At 40.1% G+C, this 15,759-nt stretch overlaps 1 protein-coding gene across 1 annotated transcript in view; it reads right to left on the reverse strand.

The window, feature by feature from the left end:
- Nucleotides 1-9,925, reverse strand: part of TLK1 (tousled like kinase 1) — a 137,801-nt gene extending 127,876 nt beyond the window's left edge. The window contains exon 1 of the mRNA XM_046658692.1: nt 9,571-9,925. Coding sequence (XP_046514648.1) covers nt 9,571-9,709 — 139 coding nt within the window. The 5' untranslated portion in view covers nt 9,710-9,925. The remainder of the gene's footprint in view (nt 1-9,570) is intronic.
- Nucleotides 9,926-15,759: the final 5,834 nt, after the last annotated feature.

Raw genomic sequence — 15,759 nt, forward strand, 5'->3', positions numbered from 1 at the left:
GATCTAAGCTGTTTCCAAAGCTATTCCATCCTCCTCTACACACACAATTCTCAGTTACACAAACCAATAAATTCCTTTTTTAACTTGCTAAAGCTTGTGTTTTCATCATGAGTAAGCAAAAAAATCATGATTAACACACAACCTAAAGAAGAATGGTTAACTAAATAAATTATAGTACATCCATTCAATGGAATAATAACATTGACAGAATAGTGTAACCGTTAAGAGCACGCACTCACTCTGAATCCTACTCTGAATCCTAGCTGTTACATACTCTCTCTGTGTCCTTGGGTAAGTTACTTAACTTCTCTGTGCTTCAATTTCCTCATCTGTAAAACAGGGATATAATAGTACTTATTTCATATGATTGTAATAAGTTAATGAGTTACATTTACAAAGTGCCTAGAACAGAGCCTATCGTTAATAAGTATATGTATTTTTAAAGTAAATTTTTAAAACCTAATACACAAAGCTGACTCAAGCATATAATTACACTGATTTTTTTAAAAGCTGCATACAGAAAAACAAAAAACCATATTTTTTAAGAAGCAAATACACACTATCAAAAAAGACAAAAAAAGGAAACATGCCTCAGGTCTCATGAGAGACAGGATGAATCTGATTGGCTTTACACAAACCTCAGGACCTTCCCCAGTGGCACTATATTCATCATTAGATAGGAAGCACATACATACAGTGTCAAGTGTGTAATCATGAAATCATACAATGTATCACATTTAACAATACCAGCAAGTACCAGGTCAAAGCTTCAGAATTTAAACCTAGAAGAAGTCTGTCATTTTCTCCAGCTAAATTAGTTTTCCAGGAAAGGCACAAATTTATGAGTACAACCAATTCTTAATAATCCATACAAATGAAGAAAAATATTACAAGTCATCCCCCCAAAACCACTCATATTTGGCTTTGCAGTGCATCTTTGTAGAGTACAAGCATTTTTACTTAAATACAAGTATAACTTGTCTTGTTGAAACTCACAGAATTTCATACCTAATAATGAAGCCACATTGAGAAGATTTAAGTGTCACAACCTACCACCTGGATCTTTCGATATCATGCATATCTTCCCATATCATGCTTTGAATTCCTATCAACTCATTCAAATTATCTCTCATTAGATTTACTAAATACTATGTGTTACCAAGGGATTTGTTTTGTATGCGATAAAGTAATTAAAACTAAGGGTTTCAAACAATACTTCTTATAGATGAGCCAGACTGAGCTTCAAGTCTCCTTTCCCTGCCCATATTGAGTGAGCCAAAGAGCTGCCACTAAAACATCTCGGTTTTGTTCAGAGACTTATGAAACAGGTTATACACCCTCCGGAATAAGTGGACTACTACCCCTGTACTGATACGGCTGTGGTGGGCTCATGAGGCCAAAATGTTAAGAAATAAATGGCATTCCAATTTAGATTATTAAACATAAAAATAAGAATTTTCATTAATGAACCTCTAACATTTTCCATGAAAGGACTAAACACATCTGAAAAAGTGAAATGTAAGATTTGCACAGCTGGTAAAGCATTCTAAATTGGGTTGTTTGGTTCTGGGTTTTTACGTGTCTTTTTTTAACCTTATCTTCACACATGTATAAAACTCATGCAAAAAAAAAAAAAAAAAACTTGAGAGGTGAACTGATTGAGCCTAAAACATTGATTAGTAAATTAAAATTTGTTAAGCAAAAACAACTAAAAAATTGCCCCAAACCAAATTTCCATATCTCAGGCAATATATCCTAGTGGTTAAAATGCACTCAACCCTAACATTTACTACTCTGAGTCACACCAGGCAAGTTTCTTCACTTTTCCGTGCTTCAGTTTCTTCATCCGCAAAATGAGAATAATAATTGTATACACCTCACAGAATTATGAGAATTAAATGAATTACGTGCAAACAATAAATTTTAGCTATTATTGTCACTGTTATCCATACCACTCTCTAAATACAACTTGCCTAAGAATTACTAAAAGAAGCATCTTCCTGGGTCTCAAATATGTGTATACTAAGTTATATAATCACTCAGGTTTTTTTAAGAAAATTTAGCAGTCTTGAAGAAAACTTTTTGTTGGGTGCCAACTCTAAAGAGGACATCCTACTATGCACTGAGAATACAGAAATGAACAAAACACAGCCCCTGAATTCAAGACCTTTCTGTCTAATAGGCGCATAAATAAAACTTTAATAAAATAAAAGGCAGCATGATGGAGGTCCTAAGAAATAACATCTCCAATCCTATATGACACTAAGGAACAGAGGCACATAGCTTAGGGGGGCAAACACTCCAGAAATAGTTTCTGAGGAACAATCACTAATTACTTCACTTCAGAGCACCACACTGTTATTTATGTAATTTACATAGTGTTCAATATTTCATAACAGTGCTTTAGAAGGTAGGTCATTAAAAAAGAAAGATCACCCAGCACAATACTTACCATGCTCATAAACAAACAAAAATCTTCTGGTAATAACAAAGATGACTATCTTCCTTTAACAAACCAAAACATAACCTTGAAAAGGTCACTGCTTGTTCAAGAAATATTTCTTTCACCAATAAATACAAACTTTCCTCCAGTAAATTGTATTACAACTGATGTCAAAATAATACTATTTTTGAGCTGGTAGGGAACTTTGAGAGCCTCAAATCCAAACCCCTCATTTTACAGATGAAAAGAAGCCACAAAGTATAATGGAAAAAGCACTAAGTTGAGAATCAGAACACTGAATTTGGGTCTCAACTTTCTTAACAGTAAAAACCCGAGCAAATTATCTAAGTTTCCTCATCTATAAAATGAGAGGTTTGGACTCAGCTGGTTCCCTGATCCCTTTCAGCTCTATAATTCTCATTTTTATGAAACCGAAGCAGAGAGAGAAGTTACTTGCCCAAGGTCACACAGCTAGTTAACAGCACAGGACAGACTACATTTGGATGCCAATTACAATCAACGTACTTTCTCATCCGTACCATACTGCTTCTCCCACTTCATAACACTATTCCTCCAAGATTTTTGGAAATTATTAACATGCATGAAGGATTTTATAAAACTAAATGAAATATTTCTATGGCTCTTTTATAGAAAATGACCTTTAAATCCAAATGCAACAAGTACATGAAGTCTTAAGCTGTGTGTCACTCACTATACTTATTAAGTTGACCTCAAGAAAGTTATGGGAATTTATGTTTGACTTCCCATCACCTAAAATCTAACCTTTCAATCCAACTCATGGAAGAGATTATGTTCGATATAAAATTAACATATGAATTGTTACAGGTAATGATAAAAAGTACATGCATAATTCTCTGAATAAAATGAAAATTAAAATTCTTCATTTTCTTTTATCTCCTGGTTATATTTAATATGCATTTTTAAATTCAACAGAGATCAATTTAAATATTTTTCTTCATGTATCCTCTTTTCAGACTCTTTAGCTTTAAAACCATTAGAACAGATTAAGCATATTACTTCTGAAATCACAAACAATTACAAATAAAAGACTATACATTTTCAAAATTGAAAATCAACCCCCCACAATATTCTAAAATTCAGTGCCCAAATATATTACAACTCTACTAAACTGTATCGTTAGTAGTATCTAAGTCCCTAAAATATCTTCAAAGCTTATTATATCTCAGGGAATTTAGCAAGATTTCAGGAAGACTGATAGTGCTGATTCCAGAAAATACAGGAAAATCCTCAGAGAAAAAGCACAATAAAAATGCAAAATAGCAATAAAGTCAACAATAGTTTCATCCTACTGACAAGAGAATATTCAAAAACATTCATGGATATATAAGTACAGTTTAACTATATATAGCGATTTTCAAAACCGCACAGATTGTTTACATTTTTAAATTGGACGGGACTTTAAGTCACTTAATCCAATAGCACCCAAAATAAGAATCTACAGAATTTATCTCCACCTCCCCCCAAAACGTTCCTCTAGCCCGCTTTAAATTCTTACAGCTAAATACTTCAAGAGGCAACTCCTTCCATTGTTGGACAAGCCTAGTTCCTACACAGTTCTTACATTCTTGTCAAAAAATTATACTGAATTCAACCTATGCCTTCCTAACTTTCACCTGCTGGTCTACCTTCTAAAATAGCAGAACAGATCTACAGTCATGTGCCTCATAATGACATTTCAGTCAACCGTGGACACATATGACAGTGGTCACACAGGGTTAGTACCATATAGCCTAGGTGTGCAGTAGGCTATACCATCTAGGTTTGTGTAAGTACTGTAGAGGAGGAAAAAATTTTCCTCTACCATTCTAGGTTCTTCAGGCTGGTCTAAGAATTAAATTGACATGAGACAGACTAACAGGAGAAAAATAAAAGTTTAATAACAAGTATACATGGGAGAAACCCAGGAAAACTGAGTAACTCACTAAAATGGTCAAAGCCCTCACCTTAAATGCTATCCTCAGCTAAAGACAAAAGATGACAGTAGGGAGGCCAGCCTCGTGGCCTAGTGGTTAAGTTCAGTGCACTTCACTTTGGCAGCCCAGGTTCGGGTTCCTGAGCGAGAACCTACACCACTAGTCGGCAGCCATGCTGTGGCGGCGACCCACATACAAAAATATAGAGGAAGACTGGCACAGATGTTAGCTCAGGGCAAATCTTCCTCAAGCAAAAAGCAGAAGACTGGCAACAGATGTTAGTTCAGGGCAAATCTTCTTCAGAAAAAAAAAAGAAGAAGAAAAAAAAAGATGATGTTGGGGGTGGAGAGAGTCAAGGAGTTCAAAGGGAAGGAAGGAAATACACAGGTAGGTGAAAAAAGCAAATGTTTGGAAAACAAGTATTTGTCTGGCTACACAGAAACAGAAGAAAACAGAGGAGAGCCCAACAAACAGACTTTTCTAGATTCCTCCCTGTCTACCACCTAGTTCATGTTATGCCAGGGTGATAGCTTGCTTCCTGAGACAGGTTTTTTAATCTGAATCCTTTAAGGCAGTTAAGCAGGAGGTAACAAGAAAAACTTTCTGAGTCTTTTGCTTCTTAAAAATAATCAGCCTAAAATAATCCACATGTTAAAGAGACACATTTTGGGGTGGCAAATTTTGTACCCCTTCACAACACTTTATGACATTTGAACAATAACGAAATCGTCCACTGGCGAATTTCTCAGAAGGCATCCCTGTCATTAAGTGACGCATGGCAGTATTCTCCCTTCTACTTTATGTTTCTGAAATACCTGAAGACAGCTATCATGTTCCTCACTCCTTCAGTAATCTCTTTTTTAGGCTAAACGTATGGTCCACAGATTTCTTGTGGGTCCTGGAATCATTTCTGGAACACAACGTACTTCCACATTGTAAGTAACCTTTAAAAAAAACTGCCACTTGTCAAATTTTGGTATAGTATCAAAGAAGAATACATACAATTTCTAAAAAGGCTCTTAAAATACTACTTATTTCCCAACTATATATCTACGTAAAGCTGGATTCTCGTCACATACCTCAATCAAAATATATCAGAACAGACTGAAAACAGAAGCAAAATCCAGCTGTCTTCTAGTAAGCCAGAAATTAGTGATTTTGTAAAAATATAAAACAATGCTACCAGTCTCACTAAAGTTTCTGTTTTACAATATTTATTCTTCATTTAAAAATCTGTTAATATATAATCCACTTATTTTTTTTAGATAAATATTTTTTAAATTATTTCATTCTTACTATAGTAAATATCAACAGATATAACCCACATAAACAAAATCTCTTTAGAATCCTCAATAAGTTTTAAGAGTAGGGGTCCTGAGACCAAAAAGGCTAAAGCATAGCCGATTTCTCACGGGCAGATTCCCAGACCTCTAAGTCTCCTGGGCCGCTTCTCTCTCTCCACTCTAATGTGGAAATGCGCCTCTGTAAAGGAGGCGCCTACCACAAACCTATTCACGAGCTAGAATCCTTAAACACATAACCCTGTCCTTCTCCAGCTACTGACTTCAGAAATTAAAGGGCCATCGGGAACACCTTTATTTTTAACATCTCCCTACAGATATTTCTCAATCATCTGGAGTCAAATACTTTAATTCTTCTATCTAAGGGATGCAGTCTGTAAATATGGAAACAGAGAGTGCAACACTTTAATTATACTGTGATATTATCTTTCTAACCAAACTACGTTCACTTCTTACATAAAATTAAAGCAAATTATTTATATCCAGTAAGATGGAATAGAAAAGAAAATTCAAGTCTTTTGCATAATCATTAATTTGACTCAGCAATAAGCCATTCGAAAGTACCCATTTCCTGATATGCAAAAAAACCATCTGCTCATCTAGCCAATCTGTAACTAGGTCCTAAGCCTCAACAAAGCAAAACTGATCTTTATTTGAAAATTTACTTAATTTCTTAACTTCCCACCTCCTTAACCATAGGATTATGAGAAGATCAAATGGAACAGAGACCAGAGGTTTAAAACATCCAACATGAAACCTAGAGCTACAGTGCTGAGCACCTACCTCTCAGAAAACTTCAAGACTGATAAAGGAAAAGCTTTGGGATTCCCACAGAAAAAAAGTAGTCTACGCTATATTATATAAATTCCTAAATTCTAATAAATTCCTAAATCTTATAATATTTAAAGGCATATTTTATTTGCAATCAAGTAAAACTATTAATATGATAATGAGAATAGGGTGAGAAGGGGAGGAAGAAAGCTAAAATATGGAACAATAAAAATAATCAGATCTTAACCTTAGATTTTTTTGGTTTGAAATATATCAAAACTTCAAAATAATTAATTTTTGAGATACTTTGGCAAATTTTTAAAAATAGCCCGTTTTCAAAGTTAAGTTTACTTAAAAGGAGTTCATCACATATATAACCTTTATAAATGTACATATACATATACGTAATTCTTTTAAGTTTAAAATGTTCTTTTATATATTACATTAAATTGGCTCAATTTTTCAAGAAACAAAGTTTGTTCTCTCCTTGATACATACATTCAAGTTTAATTAACATTAATGGTTCTTACTAGCAGTCACCAGAAGCCTAAAGCTCTCTCAATCTGCATCAATTTATACAATACACTAGCATGCGTACCTGAAAAAGATGCTAAATACTTGTTAAAATAAATAGAAATAGAGGGGCCAGCTGGCGGCATAGTAGTTATGTTCACACACTCCGCTAGGTGGCCCAGGTTTGCCAGTTCGGATCCCAGACATGGACTTACATACCACTCATCAAGCCACACTGTGGCGGCATCCTACATACAAAATAGAGGAAGACTGGCACAGATGTTAGCTCAGGGCCAATCTTCCTCACCAAAAAAATAATAAAAAATAAAACAAATAAACAGAAACAGAAACATCCCAAAGGAAAACATCTCCATGGTGATACCTGGGGCTTCATATATACAATTCTTGTTAGCACTAGTGAAATCTGAGACTATATCTTCAAGATGAATATATAACCCTAGAGAGGATTAGCACAGTTTTAATTCACATGCTGGTCAGTCAAAAAGAAATGTTCCATTGTGGCCACACAGGTAGTTGATGTGAAGTATAACTTTCACAAAAGCATGTCGTTATTTCATTAATTAGCAGAGACTCACTGGTTTCAGTTACATAAAAATCTATTGTAATCTAAACTGCTGGAAAAAATTCTGGTCATTTGGAAGTTCAAGCTAAATTATCCCCACCCCTCAAAATTTTCAAACATCGGGAAAAGTGTAGAATAGCATAAAAGTTTTTTAACTAGAGTTGAACTAACCTCAGAAACTCACAATCTAGATTTTGCAGCTCCAAAATTACTAATGCTGATAATAGACATTACAGATGAACAATTCAACACTACGTCCTAACTATTTAGTACAGCACCTGGCTCACAGAAACGGCTCAATGAATATTTGAGAAATGAATGAAAAAAGGTCCTGACATTAAAAAAAAAAAAGAGAAAATAAGACAGTCTTTTCCAAAACCATCGTTTAGTCATTCATAACACTATCATTAAGCATCTCAATGAAACTACAGACAAAAGTAAAAACACGCTAAAAGCACCAATTGCTCTATTTACAAAAGATTTTAAAATATTCATTTACAAATTTTCAAGTGCAAAAAGAAAAATCACCAGATGCACTAAATTTGAGTTAGTCAATAAATAAACTTTTATTTTCTAATAACCTGAACTCAGTGTTGGGGGTGAGACGGAAAGGGGAAAATGTCTGTGAATGTATTCAGCATGTTTAATGGATGCCATAAACCAAACCTTTCCATGAATTTTCTAGAGCAAATTCATGCCAATCTTTGAGCCTATTGTCACTTTCACACATGCTCACGGGAACAAAATGACAAAGAATGCTATGCCTGAACCACTGGATTCAGGGCACAAAACACTTGATTAAGAATTGTCAAGGCTGTAAGTAGTAAATATTGACAGATATTTTCAAGATAAATTAATCCCACCCATTCCTACATAAACCAAAGCTCCTGATTAAAGGATTCACTAGACTATTGGACTTCCAGGCGCTGTTTTTTTTTTAATGTGACTACAGTCTCCCTGTGTGACACAACTGGGAGTGAACAACCCATTTACCAATTGCTGAACACCGCTAAGCGTTTTCCAGACAAAAGAGCGTTAAAAGTGATTCCATGAACATTTACTCTTCCCCCATAAATGCCTGTTCTCCCAAATTTCATTTTATGTCGTATATTAAAGTTAAATACACCAAGTTGAAATTTCAGTCAAAAGCACTCCGGTGTCTCACTAGCTGTGTAACTGCTACATCTGGTGGCAGCACACTTGCATGCAAGAAGCCAGAAAACTTAGAAAACAATTGTAACCGATCTGGTGCGTGTTTGCAGTAACCTTTACGCAGATATTTCCCACAAAACCCACGGCCCTGTCAGAGAAGAACAGTAGCCTACTTGCAGTAGAGAGATAACGCACAAACACGCAGGAGGTGATGGCGAAGGAGAGAAAGTTGCAACCATCTGGAGGGGTGGCTTAAAAAGCCTGCCCACGAGTCAGTCTGTCGTTTAAATTGCTCTAGGGGGCCAGGCAGGGGATCAAGGTCGGCTCTGATAATGTCAGCGGCTCTGCCCAAAGGGCAGAGACCGTGCAAGCGAGGGGCATCCTCCAGGTCCCGGGCAGCAAGGCTTGCAGAACGGGGACCGCCTCTATGGGAGGAGTGCGCGAGGGAAGGGGAGGGGGCTCGAGGATGAATGCTTCAACCGGAGGGAAAACCCACCAGAGACCGGAGGCCAGGAGGTTAAGAGTACTGAGTGTACTAGCAAATGGAGCAGAAAGGGGCTCGCGTCCGGGGGGAGGCTTCCCACCCTCGCAGGACTGGCTCTCAGGTACCCAGGCGAGTCTGGGCGCCGCGCCTCGCCCCGTCCCCTCCAGCGCGCACCCCCTCGTCCGTCACCTCCGCCACCCGCGAACCACCACCCACAGCCAGCGCACTACGTCCCCGGAGCCGGGCGGCCTCGCGTCCACCTCGCCACCATCCCCCACCCCGGGTCAGGGAGAAGAGCCCCGCGGGGCGCGGGGGCCGCGGCGCGGGAGCGGAGGCCCGCGAGCGGGCGCGGGCGCGACGGCGCTTACCTTCCCTGGGCCTCCCGGATGGCGGCGTGTGATTCAGCAGGGACCTGGCCGCCGCCGCCGAGCCCGGGGTTGGAGACGTGGAGAGCTGGGACCAAGATGGCGGCCCCTCCAAACTTCCACTGCTACTTTGGACACTCATCAAGCTACTTTCTGAGAACCCGACTCCCCCCCTGCGACGGCGGCAGCGGCAACGGCACCGGTACCCGCCTCCGTCATGGCGGGGGCCGCGCTGAGGGCGAGCGAGAGAGCGAGGGCAGGGAGGGGAGAGTCAAGGGGATGGGGGAGGAAACCGAGCAGGGGGGAGGTGGGGAGGGAAGAGGTGAGGGGAGGAGAGGGGACGGGGAGGAGGAAAAGGGGGAGAAGCGAGGGAGCAGGCGGGCGCGCCGGGGAAGAGGCGGAGGGAAGGAGCGCGGCGGCGGAGGCGTCGAGGGGGCGCCCGCCGGAGCCGGGGTCGGAGCGCGGGCGGAGCGCGGGCTGCGCCGGCCGGAGAGACTTCCGCGGGCGGAACCTGCCGGCACCTCTGCAGTGCGTCGGCCCCCGGCGTCGCCCGGGTGGCGGCGGCGGGCGGTGGGTGGCGGCTGAGGCGGCGGGGTAACCTCTGCATCAGTTACAGGCGGCGGCGGCGTCACGCGCCGCCTGTGCAAACACTATCGCGAGGCTCCTGCGCCTCCGGTAGCGGCGGCGGCGGCGGCGGCCGCGGGAGCAGGCATGGGGGAGGGACCTGCCAGGGGTTGGGGGCGGGGGGGGGGGGGGGGGGGCGGGCGCGCGGGGGAGGTGACGCGGGCGCCCGACGACCCCGGCGTCCCCGCGGATCGCAGCGCGGCGCGGGAGCCCCGGGCCGGCGGACTCGCGTGCGCGGGGGCGGCCTGCCCGCGCCGGCCGGAGGGAGGCGCGCCCCCGCCGCGCCGCTCCGGCTCCCGTGCCCGCTCCGCTGCCACCTGACTCCCCCTCTCCCGCGGAAGCGCGCCTGGCTCCCGACCCACCCCCAGCCTGGGGAGAAATGCTTCTGCTCTCGCTGGCTGTCGTTTCTCGGGAGTTCTCTGTGATCATTTCTCAAAATGGAACTGAAAAGTTGAGAGTGGCTTTTTTTCTTGCCCCTCTGTGCTGTGCGACAAAACCTGTGTGCGCCTCCCTGTCTGCGGAATGGGAGTGATTACCGAATAAAAGAGCTAAGAAAATTTGGGGGCGGGAGGTGGAAATAAAACTTTATGAGTGTTTTCTAATAAGAGAAAGAATCTTTACCGGTGTTGTGCACTGTGTGTGTGGTATTAGCAGTTCTTTGTTTTAAAACAGTAAGTGGAAAATCTAAATAGGAAAATTTGATTACTGGAGTCACATATTTAGGAAAACTAGTGTTCATCTTGTAGAAGAGGGTATGGTTTCTAGAAAGTTCCAATTTGTTTCCAGTGCCACTGCCGAGAACTGGCTACAAAATCCCAAAGCAAATGGCAGCATTTGCTAAAGTTTATAGATACAATGTAGCTTTCTACACACCCACACACGTACAGACACACCAGGGATTGGACATCTTGTACATAAAGGAGCAGTCTAATAGTTCAGGAAAAATACACCAAGGTTATTACTCTCCTTAAAAAAGCAAATTGAATAGAACACTAAAAAGATTATGATATAGAGCGACTGTACAGGCAGGAGGAAATGGCATGATTACCAGGGGGACAAAAATGTCATTTCTATTTTTTATTTTTATGACTTTGCGTTTCTCATAGTCATGTTTTGTTCGGATAAACTATCTTACTAGAATAGAAGCTTCGTTGTCAGTTATCTCCAGAAGTAATTTTAGTTTTCTCATGCTTCAGATTCTTCAGTGAGGTTTTAGTCATCTTGTGCTTTTCAAACTCGAGGTGAATCTTGCAAATTATACAACTTTAGTGAGGTATAATTGACATAAAGTAAACTGCACATATTTAAAGTATACAATTTGATGAGTTTTGACATGTATACAACCCTGAAACCATTTCTACAATCAAGCTAATGAATACATCCATCAGCCTCCAAAGTTTCCTCTACCCCTTTGAGGTTCCTCTTCCACTCCACTCTCATCCCCAAGTAACCACAGATCTGCTTTCTGTCACTTAAATTAGTTTGCATTTTCCTGAATTTTAGATAAATGGAATCATACAGTTTGTACTCTTTTTGTCTGGCTTCTTTTATTCATCATAATTATTTTGAGACTCATCTACCTTATTGCATTTCTCAATACTTCATTTCTTTTTATTGCTGGGTATTTATTCTGTTGTATGAATATACCACGCTGTTTAACCATTCACCTGATGGTGGAAACTTGCATCATTTACACTTTGTGGCTGTTACAAATAATGCCGCTATCAACATTCATGTACAAGTCTTTGTGTGGACTTATGCTTTCCTTTCTCTTGGATGCATACCTAGGTCCTTACCATTAGATTTTTATACCAAAGTATATGCACTCTAAAGGGAAATAGAGTTCCTCTAAGGACATCTAGATAAATGTATGCCCTTTCTGTATTTTAAGAGAAAGCTTACTCAGCTGATTGTGGTGAAAAGAGCGTAGGACAGGAAGGAAGTCAAGGAAGTCAAGTCAAGTCTCAGCAGGTAACAATCGTGCTTGATTCAATTTTCTCATCTATGAAAAAGAGATTAGAGTCACTAGGTGATGTCTAAAGCTCCTACGAATTCCCAGACTTTATACAGAGCTTAGCTCCTCTTAAGAGTGGTAAACAAAACCCAACCAAAGAGATCTGATGATGGGTTATCTCCCTCCCAAACCTCTCCAGAGCTTCAGGTTACCTTTATACCAACCCGAGTTACTATGCAGACTGACTCCTTTCACTTTAAATGGTAACTAGAGGATCACAGCATATACATAATCCAATTACTTTAGATATATTTTTGTTATGAGTGCTGCCTAGGAAGGACAATTAAATGATTGATTCCTGCTTTCTTGTAGCTTATGATAAAGATAGTCAACAGTGACTTATAAAGAGACTACTGCCAGCAATAGAGAGCTAATTAAATAAACCGTGGTGTAGCCTGAAAATGGAATGTCATGTCATCATTTACAATCGTGTCTTCAAAGAATACTGAAAAAGATGATAAAATTTTCACGCTATAGTAAGTGAAAAAGTGGGTATGATCCCAATTTGTTTGTAAGTATGCGTAACAAATGACTGCAAGGATGCAGCCTAAAAAGTTAATGGCTAGCCTTGGGTTGTGAGATTACATAATTATTCTTTTCTCCTTTACGCTTTTCCATATTTTGTACAATACACCATGTATTTCTTAAGAAATTTAAACATAAAAGGGCCTAGAGACAAATTGTGCAAATTTATAATTTTATAAAATGATTATGATGGATGAAAACTTTTAAATAGTAAGAGGCTCCCCCACACCTTGCACATCAGCTAGTACATAGGCATTGAAAAAATGTTTGATAGAGAGATGGGATAGCTAGAGCGATAGCTTGCACAACAGAAAAAGATACAGAAATGTCAAGAGAGTTCAGATTTAGACAGAAGAACACCTGCCACTCTATGGGGAAGGAGAAATCTCAAGAAAAGATAATTAGGAGGAAGTTTTTGGCAAGCTTCCTTGGGGAAATATTCCCAGAGGGAAAGGCAGCATGAAAACACAGGAGTGAACTGAGCAAGTAAAAGGAGAATGAAGTAAACCTGCCTAGAAAGAATTGAGAAGACACTGGGGAGAATGTTCTTTCTGTGAATTGAGTGCTCCATGAGTACAGACTCAAGCCCCTTGTGGAGTGCCTGGCACAGACCAAGGGCTCTGTCATGTTTGTGGAATGAATGAATGATGTGGATCAGTCAGCTGGGATACAGGTGAGGGAGCAATGCAGGAGAAGAGGTCTTCAAGGATCTCCTGATAGAAGGTCATATACAAAAGGGCAGGTCTGAGCCCTGATCTATAAGTTGATCATAATTTACAACTATGTTTATTAGACTCTTTTCAATTTATATACCATAGAAAATATATTTACAAAGCATCCAATGTTATAGATACAATAAATGCATTTTATACCTCTCAACATTTGATTCCTTCTCAATTTGAGGAAATAATTAATGCCTAAGCCCCTTTCCCCCAAACCAACCAGAAATGAGCCCAAAGACTGGCTGAAGTGTCCTAAGTACTCCCCCTATAGTGGGGTGCTGGAGCCAGTTTATACTGCCCAGAGAACAGATTGTATATGCGTCTCCTCAACTCAGAGTTCAATGATGTCACACTGGTAGCTTGATATTGGCCATGGTAAGAGTATTTACAACTCCAAAGTCAGCAAAAGTGGCAGATCAGGGCTTCCTCATCAGCACACCACTGCTCCCATAGTGCATAGGTCATTGCCTTACTGTCCTCCTCCATTTCCCCGCCTTGGTTGAAAGCCCAGGGAGGGCAAGGACCTTGTCTGTCATGTTTACAGTTGTATTCCCAACATCTAGCACCTGCTGGCGTACAGTTGGTGCTAAATTTGTTGAGCCAATCAATTACCCACATAGCTGGTTAGCAAGCACTTGAGTTCCCTGAACTAACCTGCTGGTAAACAATTGGGTTGGCCGCTCTAGCAAAGGAAGAAAGGGCCAAATACTCCACCACCCCCTCACACTTACCCTTCATTGGTCCCTGTTTGTGATTTGGTAAAGTTTGTTGACCTTGTTAGGGTTGCTGGATGAAATATAAATCTTGCATGGGCCACACTTATACTAAAAAATTATTTGCTGCTTGTGTGAAATTCAGATTTAACTGAGTGTCCTGTATTTTTATTTGCTAAATATGGCAACCCTAGCCCTTTTGAACTAAGCAAAAAAATAGTTAATGAGGTATTACCTAGTGAAGATACTATGACCTGGCAATTCCATCCCAAAGAATATATCCTAGAGGGGCTCTTGCTCACATGCACCAGGAGATCAGAACAAGAATGTCCATAGCACTATCTTTCGTAGCAGTCAAACACTGGAAACCACCCAACTGTCCATCAACAAAAGAACGGATAGAGTTATATATATTCATATGATAGGATACTATACAACAATTAAAATGTTCACAAGCATAATGCTGATTTTTTTTCATAATGCTGATTTAAAAGAACAAATTAAAGAAGGATGAAGTCAGTTTGATTCTATTTATAAAATATTCAAAACTAAATAATATATTGTTCAGGAATATATGCATATATGGTAAAACTAGAAAGAAAAAGGGAATGAGAAGCCAAAATCAGAGTGGTTACTTCTATCAGGGAAAAGGGGGCATGTGATCATGGAGAACCCCCAGGGACTTCAAAGTCATCAATAAATGCACTCCTTGTTTAGTTGGGTGACAGTACAGAGGTATCATGCTTTTTCTTTAAACTGCATGTATATATTAGATCTATCCTTATATCTATGAAATATTACATTAGAAATGTTTAGGAAACGAAGAGTGCTGGGCCTTCTTATCACAGTGGACTGAGATACCCACCCTGTCTCCTCTGTCTATACTCACCTCCAGATTTGATTTCCTTCTTTACCCAAATGTACACACACAGATTGGATGCCTGCCCTACCCTCGCGAGCTGCCACCTCAGTAGTCTTTTTTGATAGATTCTTAGACAAATGACTCCATTGCATCAGATTATGAGGAATTCTCATTTCACTGAGTTTGTTCTACCTGCCCTGCACAATTCACAACGCCACTGCTTGAAGATTTTGGTTTCCAAATCTCCATAGAGATAGTTCCAGGGTTTTGTGCATAATAGGTTAGGTTATACTTCCTCTGCTCTCTCTAGCAGTGGAAATGGTTTCCTTCAGGTTTGTCCACTCATTTGAGGACTGGGGGGAGCCTTGGTCTGTACCTAACAAAAACTGGAATTCCTAGCTTCTCAAATCTGATTCATTTTGCCTAAAGTTAAAAAGTTATAATAACTTCAGAACAACATTGCCTCCCCCAAAGTGCAGCAGAAGCTGTCCTCCAAGGACATGGGTGTTAACGAAATGTTTACAAAAACAAAGGACGAAAAGCAAACAGTGCTCATATAGCAGATTTAAAGTCAACAATGTATCTCGTAACGAAGCAGTCTACTTAGAAAAGTGATTAAGAAAATATATAAAACCAATTGCTATCTAGTGTTCCACTTCAGTCATCCTAAATTTTACTAATTAAACTGAAATATAAAGTCATCACACTAGAGGGAAAAACAAAGATTCCCAA

This window comes from Equus quagga, chromosome 4 (genome assembly GCF_021613505.1).
Source record: "Equus quagga isolate Etosha38 chromosome 4, UCLA_HA_Equagga_1.0, whole genome shotgun sequence".
In the NCBI taxonomy this organism is placed as follows: Eukaryota; Metazoa; Chordata; class Mammalia; order Perissodactyla; family Equidae; genus Equus; species Equus quagga.